The sequence below is a fragment of the Dendrobium catenatum genome, unplaced genomic scaffold (assembly GCF_001605985.2).
Source record: "Dendrobium catenatum unplaced genomic scaffold, ASM160598v2 fragScaff_scaffold_3, whole genome shotgun sequence".
NCBI lineage: Eukaryota > Viridiplantae > Streptophyta > Magnoliopsida > Asparagales > Orchidaceae > Dendrobium > Dendrobium catenatum.
This window is the reverse complement of record NW_021318465.1, coordinates 358,597-377,811: the sequence shown is the minus strand read 5'-3', so window position 1 is coordinate 377,811 and position 19,215 is coordinate 358,597. Positions and strand designations below refer to the sequence as shown.

General features: G+C 34.8%; 1 protein-coding gene across 2 annotated transcripts in view; it reads right to left on the bottom strand.

Moving 5' to 3' along the window:
- The window catches only part of LOC110093452 (importin-5), a 50,127-nt gene that overhangs the window by 20,189 nt on the left and 10,723 nt on the right, over nt 1–19,215 (bottom strand). For both annotated transcript variants that reach the window (XM_020818347.2, XM_020818348.2), the window contains exons 3-13: nt 12,415–12,519; nt 12,238–12,303; nt 11,993–12,157; nt 11,590–11,664; nt 11,356–11,507; nt 9,585–9,720; nt 9,417–9,486; nt 9,199–9,326; nt 9,036–9,092; nt 7,219–7,404; nt 7,003–7,095 (exon numbers count right to left, since the gene is read on the bottom strand). In XM_020818347.2, the coding sequence (XP_020674006.1) occupies nt 7,003–7,095; nt 7,219–7,404; nt 9,036–9,092; nt 9,199–9,326; nt 9,417–9,486; nt 9,585–9,720; nt 11,356–11,507; nt 11,590–11,664; nt 11,993–12,157; nt 12,238–12,303; nt 12,415–12,519 (1,233 nt within the window). The remainder of the gene's footprint in view (nt 1–7,002; nt 7,096–7,218; nt 7,405–9,035; nt 9,093–9,198; nt 9,327–9,416; nt 9,487–9,584; nt 9,721–11,355; nt 11,508–11,589; nt 11,665–11,992; nt 12,158–12,237; nt 12,304–12,414; nt 12,520–19,215) is intronic.

The window sequence follows — 19,215 nt, the reverse complement described above, 5'->3', positions numbered from 1 at the left end:
AAACAAAAAAGTTCTGTAGTTATAAATTGCCCATTCAACCTCTTTTTCTTCAATCTTCAAAAAATCTTTAATTATCATGAAGATGATTGCCTATATGCAGCCTGTCTTTGATTTTGTTATATGTGAATGTGGTTCTACTTCTTATTTTTTATTTTCAATGTCTCTTGGATTTTAAAGCATATCTTGATACAATATTGTAAGAAAGTTTCTCAAGAAATGAAGCTTTTTAAATATCATAAATGATTCAGTGTGAAGATTTGGTTCCATGTATCTTGGTTATAATTGCTTTTATCGCTAAATTAAAGAAAGAAATCAGTTTGAAAATTTAAAATTTTTTCAAATTTTTTCGTAAAAACACTACTTTTTTTTACATATAAAAAATTTAAATTTTCAAAGAATTTTAGATTAAAATTTCTTTCAAACACAAGTATATTTTTGTCTATTGCAACGCACTGCTAAATTAATACACAGAATAATTTTATATCTTATAATATAAAAAAATTTTTTCAAATTTTTTCGTAAAAACACTACTTTTTTTTACATATAAAAAATTTAAATTTTCACAGAATTTTAGATTAAAATTTCTTTCAAACACAAGTATATTTTTGTCTATTGCAACGCACTGCTAAATTAATACACAGAATAATTTTATATCTTATAATATAAAAAAATTTATAATAAAATCGTGCAATAAATGAATACACTGATTTATATTTTATAACATCAAATAATAATAATTATTATAAATACATTATTTTTATAAATACACAAGTTATAATGCTAGAATAAATTATTATAAAAAAAATCTCTTTTACTTTACTCTGAATCTACCAAACCAAACAAGAGAAATAATTCTCTTGCATTTATTTTACAGACAAACAAACAAGTGCAAAGTATTCAAAATGCACTACATTTACTTTACACTGCATTTACTTTACACTGCATTTCTTTTTCAGGAAACCAAACAGCCCCTAAATGTCGGCAAATTATTGGGTCACGTGACCGAACGCAGAGATAGGTCCGGATATTCATAAAATATTATTTTAAAATTAGCGCAAGTAAAGCGCAGGTAAAGCGCAACTAAAGCGCAACTAAAGCGCAAGTCAAAAAGCGCAACTAAAGCGCAAGGTGACGCAGCAAATTTTTATTGGATGTCCGAACTTATTTTTCGCCTCCGGTCACCTAACCCAATAATTTGCCCTAAATGTCAGCCCTACTTCCAAAACCCTAAGATATCTACCTATCTTTCATAAAGACTGGACATCACGGATTTTAAGTGTTTAGGTGCTTAGCTGGCATCCCTCTTCAGGCGGGGTATAAGCCCAAGTGCATTAGCTAGGACACGGATATTAGTATTGGGTAAACACTAAGCCCGCCTTAAAACTAGGATTTGAGGCTACTACACTGGGCGTCTCGTAGTAGGCCTAAATGGTGGGTAAGTTTCTTTTCTTCAAGGACTAGGGCTGCAAGCGAACCAAACGTTCGACGAGCTACTCATTGTTCGGTTCAATTAAAGTTTGTTTGTGATCGTTTAATTAACTAAACAAATAAACTTGAACAATATTTTAAATACTCGATTCTTAAATAAACAAACTTGAACACTAATGCGTTCGGCTCATTTATGTTCGCGAACAACATCATTTGAAGTTCGTAAACAAGCTCGACATTAAGCTCGATAAGAAGCTCGATTTGTGTTCAATTTTGAACTCGTGAATAAGCTCAATAAAAATAATTAATATTTGACTATAGAATTAATAAATATAAATAAGCATTGCCTTTGTTACATAGAAATTGCTTTTATTATAAATGTGTTTGTTCATAGATATGTGTTCATGAACGTGTTTGTTTGATAGTTAAAAAGAATTCATTAAATATGTTCGCGAACAAGCTCGATAAACACTAAACGAACGAACATGAACTAAACATGGACCGAACATGAACACTCATTAATTTAAATGAATCAAACATGAACACAAAGAATAAAGCTTGAACAAACATGAACCAAACTTGAACAAGCTGATATTAAATGAACACAAACATGAACACTCACATACTCGGTTCGGCTCGGTTCGTTTGCAGCCCTATCAGGGACTGTAAATCCTGCCTATCTGCATCATATGAATGACGCCACCTCCATCCTTCCCCTTTGTATGTTTTGAGCGTATGATCTTTTGTTTCTCCTCAACTGCTTTAGTCCCTCCAGATACTGAGATGAGCCGTATATGCTGACTAAGCCACTTGGACCATTTATTTCCTTTTGAGTAGGATTTCTTAGTCTCCCCTTTCGTGCCAATCCCCCTTGTCTAGGAAGAATAATATCGGATTCTTAATCGAGAGTTTTCTTGGGCCCCAGACTCGAGATGTAATTAACCACGGGGTCTTGCACCCATGGAAAATGAAACTCCACCATCAAATAAACCCCACTCGAGTTGATGTATCGGGTAGGGGAAACTCGTTGTTTTGATCAGGTCGTGTATATTACTATCCATCAGGTGTGCTGGTGAGAGTCACTATTCTCAATGGTTAGTCATATGTGCGATCTAATATGCCCTTCGATTGGCCCGTTTGTAAGGAGCGCGGATGCCTGCGATCCTCTCTATCCCTCGGGGTGGTGCGGTCGTATATCCTCTGCACTCTGCAGCCGGCAGTGTCCTTTCGGAGGTCCATAATCACTTCAATCTTTCTCTCACGCAGCTTTGTATGTGATGCTTCCTCTCCAAATTTCTCCTCTTTTGGCCAGCCGAGCGACTATATGATCATTGCATATTAAATAGCTCAATTGAACATATCTTCATTTGGATTAGGAAAGCCTTAATATTCCACATGCGTCAAACCAATAAGAGAATAAAATAATATCCATAATGGAGAGTATTCTCAGGTCAAGGCTTAAGAAGTAATTAACCACGGGGGGTTATGCCGGTGGGAAACCAACAACTACATTAAATAAACCTCATTCGAGCTGATGTATTGAAAGAGACAAATTCCATGACTATCGAGTTATACATATCACTATCCATCGAGATGTATATGCGAAAACCATTATTCTTTATGGATTATTGTATGTATGATTCTATATGTTCTCTCATTGGCCTGCTTATGCAGAGTGTAAAGGCCTATGAATGTTTTGTCCTATGAGATGGAGCAATTGTATCATTTGCATTCTAACCCTCACTTGTAGCATCCTTTCGGATACCCACAGCATAGCTCATGCCTCTCACTCTCTGGTACGTGTGCACTGTTAACTTAGATATAGGTTTTCATGTCATTGTTTAATAAAAAAATAGTTTGAGGCGTGTGTCTCAAGGCTCACGCTATAGAGGCGAGGTGCACCTTAGCCAACCTAAACCGTACGCCTTATATAGACATCTTTGAGGCTTGTGCCTCGAGATGTTTTTTGCACATATTGCGTTGAGATGCGCCTTATATTATGCAATTTTAAATTGAAATATGATAAAAACTTTATTGTCAAACCCCCTAATTTTTGGATTAACAATTTCACCCCTCTCATTTTAGATCCGAGTTTATTATTTGCTTATTCTCATATATATATATATATATATATATATATATATATATATATAAACCAGAATAATACTTGTATATTATGTCCTAGGAATTTTGTAAGTACCACGTAATTATTTGACAAGGAAGAAATTATCTAGTATAATCTAAATTTATTTTGTATAAATAAAGACAAGACACTTGATAAAAATAAAGACATTAAAATTTTGATAATGTACTGAAAAGTAAGCAAGTATGCTATATAGGTGCATCAACAAGCACACGAGTGCATTAAAGAGCATATGATACATTGTACAAATACACCAAAAATTTTATAAGTGCATCATGCAAGCGTATCAAAAAATACATTAAAAAGTGTTCAATTACACTTCTGAAATGTATGAAAAAGCATATATAAGTGTACCTTGTATGTTCATCAAAAAAGTGCAAGTATAATGTGTGAATGCAACAAAAATATTAAAATACATCAAAACGAGTGCATGACATATCAAGTCGCCGAAATTAAATCACCTGCATATGTTCTTGACTATATGCATTAAATTCTTAAATTTGAGATCTTAGAATGCTGTGTGGACTTAAATATAAGTGAACTCAATTTCATCTTACTCCAATAATCATGCAACCCCTTTTAAAAAAACAATTTTTTTGGAATTTGCAAACTCTCTTTTAAGTACAAATTCAAGCTCACTTTTACATAATGTTTCTCGAGCAAGGAACCTTACCTATAGAGCAAGAACGTAAAACCAATATTTTAAGTTTGATCCTCCTCTTGACAAGGACTAGGATTGATAAGACTTAAACTTAGATGATAGCCATGTTGAAAGCATATATCCATTGAATGGGGCCTATCTTCCAACATGGTCCCTAAACCTCAATATTAAATATTTCAAGCTTTAATCAAATACCACAACAACATCAAGCTTTATCCCACTACACGGGTCGACTACGCGGGGTCGACTACGTGGGGTCAACTACGCGAATTATTTTTCTCCATTGTGTCTTGTTAAGAGTCAATTTCTCATTTAATTTTAATAAAAAATATCATTTTAATATTTTCTAGCCAAGACATCTTAAGTCTACCTATATCTTTCTTAGCATAGGCCAAACCCAATACATCTACTCCTAATCGGGTCATTGGAAGGCTGATGATTTATGTGTCCAAACCATCTAAGGTGATTCTTTATCTTATCTGCCACCATAACACGTATATATTCGTTATGCATTCTATCTCTAAGATAGAAGCCACTCATCCACTTGAGCATCCTCATCTCTACAACAATTAACTTAATTTTATGCTTCTCTTTTAATGGCGAATGTTCGGTGCATAAAACATTGCATGTCTCACCACCATCTTATAAAATTTTCTCGTAAGTTTGAGGGGTACCTTTCTATCGCACAACAGGCCCAATGCATTCCTCCACTTCAACCATCCAACTTGAATTCTACTAATAATATCTCCATATATTTCATCATCACTTTGAACAATAGACCAGATATATCTAAAACGTGTACTCTTATTAATGACTTAATCGCCCAAAGTCACAATCCCCCTACTAAAATCTTTTATTACTAAAATTATACTCCATGTATTTGATTTTAGATCTACTAAAATGAAAACGTTTAAACTCACCTCCATAATTCAAGTTTTCCTTCAACCCCCTCTTTAGTCTAACCAACAAGAAGAATATGATCAATAAAAAGTATACACCATGGTACATCCTCTTATAAATGTCTAGTAAGAACATCCAGACTAAAGTAAAAAAGATACATGCTTAAAACTTTAATCTAATACATAATATAAAAACTTCAACAATTACAAAATGTAAAAACATAAAAGTGAATCCGCCTCCCATAACCTTGAGGTAAAAATATGTCCATCTTTTGTAACCATTTATTAAAGCTAATAAATTTGAGAATAAACCAAGTTCACAAAAAATCAATGCCTTTTCAAGTATATCACTATAATTTATTCTCAAACAATCTATTGCTAGTCAAAACATGACATATGTGCTCTAACAAGTGATTTTATCGCCAAGCGCCTTAAAGATGGAGTGATGGGATCTTAATTGGATTTTTCATAATTTCTCTACATCCGCTTAAATATAAAATGATAAATTTACCAACCTCATATCAAAATTGCTTCCACTATAGGTCAAGCATTTAGTTTCTAATGAGCATCCTTGATTGAAAGTTTTCCCTCATCAACAGGAAAGAAAAGTAGTCAAAAGGGCTTAAACCTATGAAAAATATGAAATCAGATTATAAAGTCTTCGCAGAATGAGAGCAAAATATCTGATAATGTCCTATCTAAAACCTAATCTGCCTTCTAAAAAGGTGAAATTTTTAAAAGAACATAATTAATGATTAATCAAGCAGTAGAAGCATCATTATAAAAAAAATATAAAACATATAAAAAATGCAAAACGAAATCAGCTTTTCTTAGAAAAGCTAAAAACACTTAGTATTTTGTAGAAAATGCTAAATGATTTAAGGATTCAAAAAATAAAACCTAAATTGGTATATTTCAACAAAGAAGTAAATAAAATATTTTTTACATTAAAAATAATGTAAAATAAATTTTAAAATAATCTTAAATAAATATATAATAATTTCACTTTAATTTAATTATTTCTTAATTAAATTTAAATTTTTATTCATTATTTTTCTATTAAATATTTTTGAAATTATATCTTTCAATAAAGAATTAATAACAAAATAAAAAATTTATATCCTAGGGAGGTTAGAATTTTCTCTGGATGAAACCAAACAAAAATGAGATGTGTGACAAACTAAGCACTGTTTGAGGCCTTGGGAAAAACATCTGTTTTTGGCATTTTCTTTAAATATTAAAGATGATAACCAAATGGAAAGCGTGCGAAAACGTAAAATTCTGGAGTAGTTGCGTGACAAAAAAAAGGAATTTATCAAACTTGAAAGACCAAATGGAAAATTACCTGCATTGATTTTCCAACTAGTCATGGATTCAAAATAGTTAACATTTAAATTAGAAATAGATGCAGCCTAAAGACACTATGCAATGCTGTTCAAGATTGAAATACTTTAAATGTCCTAGTTTGTGATAAATCATGCTAAAATAAACCAGGGTGATGAAGCAATCAACATCAAAATTTGACAAAACTTTTGGCATTTTCTTTAAATATAAAAGATAATAACCAACTGGAAAGTGTGGAAAAACGCAAAATTCTGTAGTACTAGCATGACAAAAGAAAGGAATTAATCTAACTTGAATGACCAAATGGTAAATTAGCTGCATTGACTTTCCAACTAGTCATGGATTCAGAATAGTTAACATTTAAATTATAAATAGAGAAGCCTAAAAACGCTACGCAATGCTGTTCAAGATTGAAATACTTTAAATGTCCTGAATTGTAATAAAACATGTTAAAATAATCCAGCGTGATGAAGCAATCAACATCAAAATTTGACAAAGCATAATTATGTATCTAGAATAAGACTTACCCACATAGGTTTTAGGTAGACAGAAAGCTCATCAAGAAATGGTACAAAATAAGTCTTGAAAGTTTTGATCATTGTGCCCAAACAATCACTAACCTGAAGTAAAGACAAGATGAAAAAATATATTTACATAAACTGCTTGCATATTATAGCATAAGTAAAAAGTTATATCAACATGATCATATATAAAATCTGTGACCTTTAAGTTTCAACACTGACCTGATCGAATACTTCTTCTTCCTGCTCATTTTCTTCTTTGAGAAATTCCCCTTCTTCAGCATCAAAATCTTCAGCCTTCATTCGTTCTGCTCTTTCTCTTTTCCTAATTGTACTTGCTGTGATCAAATGCTTGATCTCATCCACAATGGACCTGATCTGGCCCTTATCAAGAAGATGTCCAGAGAGCTAAGAAAAAGAAAAGGCAGAACCGCAGAAGTATCAATCTCTATTGCTATGAAAAACAAAATCTAAAAATTGTAGCTTTAAGCAATCAAATTATAATCCAAGGCAAGGTTTTAAAAGGCATTTTTGGAACTGGCAACAGTTCTCTTAGGGATGGATCAGGGTAAATTTCCCTAGGGCAGTCAGGAGAGCGATTTGGAAGGCATTTGCACCAGATGCTAGGAAGCAACCTTTTATGCCATATTGGTGTGGAAAATTCCTATAATACTAATGAAATTAATTTTAATTAAACTAAATAATCAAATATCAAAATTTTAACCTATTAGAAATCTCTTTATATTTAATTAGATAAAAATATGAATGAAAAATATTATTTAAATTTTAATATCTTCAGAACTATCAAATTGTTTCCTCTCCTACAAGCCTTTAGAAACATCAAAATCCTAACCCAACTTGTCTCAATCTGCCTCGTATCTTGTCCATCTCTGCTCACTTTGCCAAAGCCTCCTCTGTTGCTCTTCGTTTACCCCGCCAACTAGTTGCTCTTCGTTTACCCCGCCAACTAGTTGCTCATCTTCACTGGAGCCCAACTCCAACTCACCTCTCTTCTAGTTTCATTTTGACGGTCATCTTGTTTGATTTTATAGGATTATGCCAATTAGACTTTCGAGTTAGAATATAAATCATATGATAGTGGACTTTGAATTTGTGGAATTCATTTAGTTTTTTTCTTATATTTTGTTACTTTAAATGTTATTCTTATTTATAAATATTAAAAGTATTAAATTCATCATGATTAAGCCTCATAAAGTATAATTGAATTTTCTTAAGTCTTTTGCTATTTAGTGACAGTTATTTAACTATCAACTTTCTTAATTAGTTTGTGCATTCTCTCCTCCTTATTCTGTTTTATTTTATTTCTTTCTTTTTAAACTTTTTCGCTTTTAGGGATAATTTAGTAATTATTTGTTTATTTTGTCTTGTTGGTTTCTATAAATACCCCTTGCTTACTTGGAAGGAGTGAGTTTTTGGTTTTTTGAGAAATTAGTTACAGCCTGAAAATAGGGTGGATTCCCAAGTTTGAGGTGAGATGATTTACGATGAATCATTGGGGAGCTCAAGACTTCGCCAACATTGAGAGCCAAGACCTCCTTTCTGCCATAATACCAAGGTTCTATGTTTAATTGATTATTTGTGAAGCAAAACAAGATCTCATCCTACTGGATTGGAGCAGCTTCCATTGGTTCTGTGAAAATAGAATTTTAATCAATTCTAACATTCCATTTAAATCTTCCGTCAAAAATCACTATCAGCGACTGTCTTCCCCGTCAATGACATCCTTTCACATTGAATACAAGTATCTCATCGCTTCAATGGAGTGGTAGAATGGAAGGAAATGGGGATTTTAGGTGGTATATTAGTAAATATAGAAGTTTATGAGTTAAATATGTATTTTTAATAGTTTTAGGTGGTATGTATGTAAAAATCCCTAAGCATAAATTATGAAATCATGTAATCCAGCCTTGAAATACAAGGTATGTTTATCAAAATACCCTTGCACATTGTCCAACTGAATTAGTAACTTAAATTGTAAAAAATAAGGAGGAATGGCTCTTTGAGGCTAAAAGACAAACCTGCATACATTGATTTAAGGAATCCAACATGCTTGAACAAATTTCTATTTCAGGTTCCTGTGAAAAACACCGGCATCCAAAGTACAGAATGATTGCATGAAGGGAAAAAATTGGATATTAAAGAAAAACGATATTGAACAAGAATATAAAGAAATAGATTGACCTTATGAAGAGCTTCAACTAAGGCTGGGACTATGTAATCAAATAGTTGCTTCACATAAGACTCATCACGCCCCTGAGCTAGTCCCTTCTCAACTGCTAACTTTGCTGACCTCAGTAGTTCAGGCATTGCTACAGCAAGAAGAACCACCACCATTGATGACGTCCAAAAATAATTTCAAATTGAAAATAGACAAAATAAAATAAAGCATGTAGAAGTACCGGAAACAGCTGCCCTTCTAACCTCTTCATCGAAATAAAATTTCAGTAAAGGAACCAGAGTAGGAGCAACCTAAAACAACAAGATGTCACTAAAGTTAAGAAAGCAAATGGTTCCAATTGAAATAAACAAAACGACTAAAGTATAATGATCAAAATGTGATCGCCAACCTGATCAATCCATGGGTAGAAATTCTCCTTGAGCTCATCGGCATAACAACAAAGCATGCTACAAGCTGTGGCTTTCTCCTCTAATACACGAGTCCTAATGCGAATCCTTTTATCCCCGAAATTGGCAATCTCAACTCTGCATTAAAAGCACAACTTCAATGCAAGAATCATGACTAATGAAGCAAATTATATACAACAACAACAAAAAAAACATCAAGCATTTATCCTACTATGTGGGGTCTGCTACATGAATCTTTTTCTCCTTTGTGTGCTATTAAGAATCAAATTCTTATTTAAATCTAATAAAGAAAGGTCATTTCTAATATATTCTAACCAAGTCTTTTTAGTTCTACCTCTATATTTCTTAACATAAGCCAAATCTAATACATATACTCTCCTAATCAGGTCATCGAAAGGCCTTCGTTTTATGTGACCAAACCATCTAAGGTGACTCTCTTTAATCTTATCTTTCATTGGAGTTGCTCCAACCTTTTCACGTATATGCTCATTTCGTATTCTGTCTCTAAGAGTAAAACCACTAATCCACCTGAGCATCCTCATCTCTGCAACACTTAACCTTAATATTATACTTCTCTTTTAATGGCCAACATTTTGCAACATAAAGCATTGCAAGTCTCACCACCATCTTATAGAAACTTTCCTTAAATTTGAGAGGGACTTTTCTATCACACAACAAGCCTGATGCATTCCTCCACTTCAACCATCTAATTTGAATTCTACTAATAATATCTCCATCTATTACGCCATCATTCTGAACAATAGACCCAAGATGTCTAAAATATGTACTCTTATTAATGACTTGATTGCCCAAAGTCACAATCCCCCCACTTGATCTATTACAACTAAAATTACACTCCATATATTCAATTTTAGATCTAGTCAAACAAAAACCTTTAGACTCTAAGTAGACCTTCATAATTCAAGTTTACGTTCAACTCCCTCTCTAGTCTTATCAGCAAGAAGAATATTATTAGCAAAAAGCATACACTATGGTACAACCCCTTGCAAATGTCTAGTAAGAACATTCATGACTCAAACAAAAAGATATGGGCTTAAGGCTGATCCTTGATGTAATCCAACTGAAATAGGAAAATACTTGGTCGAACCACCTTGTCAAACACAAGTAATAGCTTCTGCATACATAACCTTAATGACTTGAATATAAGCATTATTAACTCCTTTCTTTTCTAGAACTCTCCATAGCACTTTTCTTGGAACTTCATCATATGCTTTCTCTAAACCAATAAATATTAATGAAGCAAATTATATAAGAAAAAAAAAAAGAACAATCCTAAAAAAATGGAAAAGGTTAGAAAACAATAAAAGACATCATGGACTAAGGCTGGGAAAAATTTGAGAGAACCCATCTTTGTGAACACAGGTTAAAAGAAAAGGCCAAAAGATGGAAAAAGAGAGTATAATACCAAAATTTACCGAAGTTTCAGATCAGGCTTACATGAGATCTTTTTATGCAAAGTTAAATTCATTCAGCCTGACATGCAAATTTTAGTGTTTATAGATACACACACAAGCATACATATTTATGTGATAAAGAGTAATTCTTCAGTAACCTAATAATAGAATTAGTCATAGTAAACTGCCAGAGACCAGTACTGGAATTCTTTCTATCAAAAGTCATAAGTTATAGGAATATCAAAAGTTAAAACTAAAACACATGGCATTGACATGATATCATGCTGTCTTAAGTTTATAAGCATTATAGTATGAATATTCGCTATTTAACAGAAACCTGTCCTCATTCGAATTATCCATGTATTCAGAATCTGCAGATGTTATGGTCACATCTGGTTCGAGTTGAGCAGACTGAAGTAAAGGGGGCATGACAAAATTCATATATGGTAGAAAATCTTGTCCTAAGCACTGGCAGAGTCGTGTCCAAGCCTATAACATGTTTTACAAAGTATTTTTAGAAGGCAAAAATAGAAACCATGCAACGGTTTACAACTTTGAAGCACTAGCATACTTGCAACATATAGCTAGCTATCGGATCATCAATCTCTATTTGAGATCCTTGTAATGACATCAGCACTTCCATCACCTAAGACAAAGAAGAGGTAAGATTTTTATGTCTTTGAATGACAAAAAAGCACAATTAGTTTGCTGTAAAAAATGTTACAATTTAGCCAGAGAGAATTTTAAGAGAAGGTAAAAGCAAATAACGAAAGAAAACACATAGAACCAACAAAACTAAAGGATCTAACTAGTCCCAGTCTGGAAAATATGCTAATTACGACATCAATTGTAGATACAAATATGGGCTTTCCAAATCTTTCGTAAGGGAATAAAAAATGGTTAATCTAAAGCATTAGATTCGTCTAAATAATCCAGGATTTAAAGAAGCAAACGTATTTGTGCTTGATTCTTACTTGTTTAGCATCATCCCTGAACTTATCCTTGCCCACAACCATGCCAACCAAACTGATGCATTCCATGGACTTGGCAAGTAGCATGCGATTTGACTTAACCGTTGCATTTAGTAAAATAGTTTTCAAACAAGGCATTACAGCATCATAGTAATTTTGGAATTGCTCCTGCATGAGATAAGGTTGAGTCCTAACGCATGAAAAAGATTATGTACCAAATAGACTATTGCATAATAATAAGTCTGCACCCGTGAAGAATCCGCAAGTGATGCTAAAGCAATCAAAGCTGCTCCTTGCACGATCGGTTTCTTATTCTGTTTGAAATTTTTATGCATTCAAACTAATATCATGTACGCGATTAAAAAGATTAAACCATAAGAGAAATCACAGAAAGAAAAAAAACTGAAATTTTATAGAAGCTGTACCTGAAGCAATACCAACAGTTTGCTAACAAAGCCATCCAAATAATGAGTCAAGATACCTGGTGCGCAGTTTTCAGTGAAATTGAGGATTACTGAAGCAGCATGTGCCTAGAAGTTCAATAGAACAAATCATAATCACCATCGTAATAACTAGCCATCATTAGTCTTATCTAAACTATATGGGATCGGCAAAACCAATTGAAATAGTGTGGCTAATAAGAGAATTATAACCTGATGAAGAAGCTTTGAACAAAGAAATACTATCACTATTGCTTCAGGAGATTTGAACAAAGAGAAAATAATTCAGATGAACTGATGAAGAAGATGATTTAAATTATAAGCATGGAATAAAAATATACTAGAAAATAAAATAGCAATGTGGGAATTTAAGCAATCAAAGCGTATAAAATCAGATCAATAGAAAACTAGTAGTTTATATTCAAACGCATCTGTCATTTTCAAATCCCAGGACAGTGATACTTGCAATCTCCAAGGTCAGAAAGCGCCAAAATACAGATGAGCATTATAGGAGATAATAAATTAGATAAATTAGCACTACTTCAGAACAATGATACACTGAGTTGGAAAAGAAGTATTTCATTCACTGCATCTACCACAAACAGGCTGCCAACCCTTTTTAAACATTTATCAATTGATAGAATGCAAATAAAAAAACGAGAAATCTGCACCCAAAAAATGGAAATAGCCCAGCGATAATAATCTATTTACTTTCATAGACGATAATATTGTTTATTCTCATTCATCACGAGGAAGTGGCCAAAACAAATAGCATAATAATTCCAGTAAACACTATCAGATAGAGAAAAATACATGATGATAAATTAAATGAATGTTAGAACAAGGAAAGAGAATATAAATACCTGGATTCTTTGAATTAGAAAGAAATAAATCAAGAACGCCAGATGAAAAGAAAGTTTTGTAGTTCTTTTTTTCAATGCACCATAACGAATTCTAGTTAGAGTGCAAATTGAGCTTGGGTTTGGGCACTGGTCATTTCTAACCTGAACTTTGGAGAATAATGTCAAGCAGTTCCATGAAACAAGTAAAAGTTCAGGACTGTAGTGATTGAGGGCTGCAACATTGTTGATCCTAATACTAGTGTCGGGGTCGAGTCGACTGCGCAATGTGGATTTGAAAAGTGAAAGAGCTTGAAATCGCGCAAAAACTCACCCGACGTGTGTCGATCAAAAACCCAAAATCGCCGAATAGCCTCCGTTCGGGAAACGAATAGCGCCGATGCGTCCGAAGCATAGGAAATAGCTAAGATCGACACCCATATTGATGGGGTTCGTTGATCGGAGAAAAATTTAAATTTCGCGAGCAAATCGAGGCAACGACGTGTACGAGCGACAACATGGAGACCAACACGATGCATGATTAATTTTTTTTTTATATTTTATGCAATATAATTAAAAAAATTAGAGAAAGATTTTTTTCTTAAATATTTTTTTTAAATAAAAAATACCTAAAATACCCCTCACTTAATCCTCATTCCCTCATATTCTCCGCAACCGAACCCCATTCTCATTTTTCATGCCAAATCACGACAAGGAGCCGCCACCCATCCGAACTCCCTCTCCCTCTCCCTCTCTTGCAATTCTTCTCACGCCAAGCTGCCGGCCTCCCTCCTCCCTCCAAGCAAGGAAAAATTTCTTCTCCTTCTCCTTCTGCTTCTCCTTCTTCCTCCATTCTTCTTCTTCCTTCTCTCATCTTATTCTTCATTTTTCTTTTTCATTCTTCCTCCTTCCATTTCCTCCCTCATTTTCTTCCATTTTCCTCCTCTCCTTTGTTCTCCTTCCTATCCTTCATCATTTTCTTCTTTCTCCAACCTTTCTTTCTTCAAACATACCTTAACCCTAACCCTAATTTTTTTTATTCCTCCACATCCATCCCTCATATCACTAACCTTCCTTCATAAAAAACACTCCTACACACTTCCAACCAAAAATCCCCATCATCCTACATTTTCTCTCTCTAACCTAGAGAGAGAAAATTTTATCTCTCTAGAATGAGAGAGAAATTCCTTCATACATGACTCCCTCTCCATCCCAAGCATCTCCCTTCACCATTGTTTCCACATAATTCTCCTCCTAGTGAGAGAAAAAAATTCCCTTCTCTCTTTCTCTCTCTAAAGTTGGAGAGAGAGGAATTTTCTCTCTCTAACTTCACTCCGCCACTCTCCTACACACCCTAAGCCTCCTCCACCAAAAACTCCTTTCCCTCTCTTTCTCTCTCTAGAAAGAGAGCTCACTATCTCTTTTTCTCTCTCTAGTCTTTGCTTTAAATTAAAAAAAACATATATGATTAATTAAATGGCATAAAAAACAAAAAATATTATATTGTGCATCGCAAGTTTCCCTTCGTAGCCGCCATTCGCCGTCGTTGCCTCGATTGTCGTACACCCAAGGTATAAATTCGACATTAGCATTTTAAATTTCAATGCATGAAATAAATACTCGTAACCGCTTTTGTTAGTGAGCGAGGAAATATAAATACTCGTGACCGCTTTTGTTAGCGAGTGTGGAAATTCGTATGCATGAAACATAAGTACCCATGATCGCTTTTATTAGCGAGCGGGAAAATTTATTATGTATGAAATGAAAGTTAAGTATCCGTTATTGCTTTTCTTAACAAGCAGGGAAATGTGTTTTAAACAGGTACTTGAAGACTCCGTGACCGCTGTTAGCGAGCGGGAAACGAGACTGCGGTCGCGATGTCATTTGACAACTACTATGACTGCCTTTCTTGGTAGACGGGAAGGCTTTACACTCCCCGATGCAGCCCCCTATGCGGGGACGACGCCGAGGTGCTGTCAAAATTTTCAATAGAACCCATGACTTAGAAAATTTCAAAAAGATTAAAAGTCACCTTAGGTTTCTAAGTTAACCAAAAAATAAAATACACGACACCCTAGGTACCCGACACTGGAAAACTAATATAAAAGAAAATTTCAAATCATAGCAAAATGCAACATACAATGAACATTTAGGAAAATTAGTTGTTCACGAATAGGTAGAAATCAAGCCTCTTTCTCCTAACTCCTGACTTGCACACACCTAAGTCCCCCGCCAAAATCCTTTGCATAAATGGAATGTGAAGAAATGAGCTAAGCCTCCCCTCCTATTTATTACATTGAATTCAAATTATTCGCCGGGCTCGCCAACTTAGGATCCCCTTGCTAAAAGACAAAGAAGGTACACCTGCGGACCCCATCGGCTTAGAATCCTAAGATGTCATTTTGAAGCTCTAGCTTTGGATGCCTCGAGTATTCACCAGCATGTGAAATACGAGCTTAAATACACCTGAATACGATTGGTAGTTATCTTAAAAAGGGAGGGGGGTAAAAGTAAAAGTAAAAAAATGTATCTTTCCTACAAAATGCGTTTATGTTAATTATAAACACGTAGGAATCCCCACACATCCCCAGTAATTATTCTGATCAAATGCTTCATAATAAAATGAGAGTCGTCCGTCACATTGCAATTCACGGGTGTTCTAAATAGCGTGCACGCCAGCTATTAAAGTTAGGCGGCTCGTACATCCAGTAAACATATATCTTCAAAAAAGGAACAAATAGCACATTGTAATGTGTCACTGGTTGTACGACCCCTAATTAAAGCATGCACATTATGTCAAATCATTGAAAAGTGTGTCGCCTACGAGCAGAAGAATTTGGTAGGTGACATGTGATGAACTCAAACATATAAGGCAAAACAAGCAATAAATGCAAATGTCTACGGGATTGTAGGAGACCCGTTATGTATGCAAAATGTCATCTACGTACAAAATTTTATATGAGTACAATGAATGTGAGCATTTACGGTCTACTAAAGAAGACCCGTTGTACACCCAATGTATTGACCACAAGCAAAATATCAAATGACTACAGCAAATGCAAATCCCTATGAACAATTATAGGAAGACCTGTCATAAGTCTAACATACTGCTTATAAATGAGATTCAGGAGAATGTCGATAAATATCAATGCCTACGAGCTACTTTAGGAGATCCTTGCATCTCACTCACTAGTAGTAAGTAATATGAACTTAATAAGTAAGGATAGTCACAATGGGGGATATTCATGAATGAGGCCTAAAAGATATATGGATGAATGTAGTGGCGTCTCCATCATCAACAACAATTCAACATACAAGAAAATGAAAATTCCCAAGTAATGAAAATTGAAAAAGATATGCGGTCAAATGGAAATAAGTATAAATGATGCAAGTTCATTATACAAGCTACAAATCATTTCCAAGAAAGACGCACAACTAGTGCAATGATTCAACATCTAGAAATTACATCAATAAAGGAAACCAATGCACAGTGAGAATAATGAATTGATGAATAAGACATGTTGAACAGACTTTAAGCAAATACAATTTGCAAGTGATCAGCATCATTTGACTATGCGCAATCCTATAAAATCCTTGGCGCACTTTATGAACCACTTATGGAAAGCGATAGTTGATGCACAATATTCATGTCAAGCATGCGATAAACATCATATTATCCTTATGATATTAATTTGCAAGCGATATTGGTTTGTTGCAAAGAACACATACATTGCTTGCAGACAATGATAGAAGACTCCCCATGCATATGGCCACTTGCTTGCATGTTAAAGTAAAACAAAAGAAATACCTGCAAGCGATAGTAGATGATCTATCACATGTGTAAAGGTGACGAATGCAAATACCTATTAACAACAATAAAAGACTTGTTATATACATATCGACATGCTTATAAGTGTCAATTAACGGTGAGTTATGAGTGTTACAACACTCCCGCAATCAACTACTGTTCAATAATCAACAAATATGTCAGTCTATTGCAAGTAAATGAGGAACAACATGCAGCAAATGCAAATACTTACGAACTGCCGTAAGGGGCCCATCATGCCCTCAGAGTGCTACCCTCGATCAAATAAAGAATACCTTCAACAAGCACAAGCTCCTACGAGCCATAACAGGAGATTCGTTAGTGCACTACAATCCACCTGCAAAAATCAAATAGTGCACAACAGTCTACCTGTACGAAATGGGTAAATACAAAAGGGCTGCGACAAATATGAGTTCCTACGAGCCGCTGTAGAAGACTCGTCAAATGTTCAAATCCCCCCCCCCGCACATACACCGTAATTTGTATACACATAGGTACACAAAAAGCGATATATAAAACAACCCTCAGGGTCCCCGACGAGCGTGTTGTAGAAACACACGTGACATCAAGAGATGTTGCGCGGGTCAACAAGTGAGTTTAAGTTCAAACCCGATCCTTCTATGCGGCTCAATATGAATCAACAGGGTTCGAGCCATCAAATAAATATACTATCACGATGTCGACCGAGATATTTGTTTTAATACATTCATATTAGGCCTTTAACAAAAAAATTCACTAATGAAAATTCAAAACCTACGAAACCCGATCCTCTGTTGACAGCTCGACAGAGTCGACAATGTTCAATCCATAAATGGAAGTGACCTCAAAGTCACCCCGATGATGGCCGTGTTGAACGTAGATCTCAACCGAAGGGGTTCACAAACACATCACAAATGTCAACTCAAACATCCTCCAAATTCAAAACTCCCAAGTATTTTCAAATGACCACATATACCCCAATGATGACCGCATTGAATGTAAATTTCAACCAGAGGGGTTAATTTCAAATATTTCAAATATCTTCCAAACTCCACCAAAATGCCCTAAAAAATTCAATAGAGTTCCAATCTCGATGTTTGAAATTAAAATAATCCATCTAAGCACTTAAAACAAAATTCATCCACCCTCTGCAATAGTTTGTCGAGATAGACAAATTAAAATTTACTTCAACTTGCATATAGCTAATGCCTAGCCGAAAATACTACTGGGATCCATTCTCAAACAATCTCTTGCTAGTAAGAATATGATACATGTCCTCTGACCGGCGATTTTGTCGCCAAATGGCACCGTAGGATAAACATTTATGACCCGGGGCCCTCTGGACCGAGTGATTTTGCCGTCAAATGGTATCACGAGATAGCGGTTATGGTCAGAGCCAATACGCTCCTTAATGGCATCAAATCCTTGAGATATGAATCAATAGGATATGATCGATAAGGCACAAAGTCCTATGTTAGCTAAGGTAGATTCAAATTTGTCCCCTTAGACAAATACTCACCCCAGGTCTATAAGGTCCTCTTGGACAAAGCAACCCAAGGCTGCCGATAAGGATCCTTTTGTCAGGTTGGGTCGACTACCTCCTCTGACAAGTAGACCAAGGAGCACGATGGCCCGGGACGACGGAACCATGGGATCTTGATCGGTCGATCATCCATTCCCCCAACAACGCTTTAAGTGTACGATGGTGAAATTTCTAATTTTAAATATAAAACCTTCAAACTTCTAATTCTCAAACTCATGCTGCTACTATATACCAAATAACACGTATCTCTACATATCTGATTGACGACTAGCCTTAATCGAAAGTTCTCTCTCATTATCGAGAGGGGTAATTAACTATAGGGGCTTGCGCCTATAGGAAACCAGAACTCATATCATAAAGTCCTCACCAAATGAGGACAAAATCTCTGGGTAGTGTCTTATCTAAACTCATTTACCTTCCTAAAATTTATCCCGAACTTAATTTCGTTAAAACTCCCCCCCCCCACCCCACGAAAAGAAGCGCAAAGCGGGCGGAGGTCGGGGCCGAATTTTTGGAGCCCACAAACATTAAGCAAAAAATTGAAGAACGGATTAGCTACCACATAACTTACTCACCAATGGCGGGCTTGATGCAAGGAG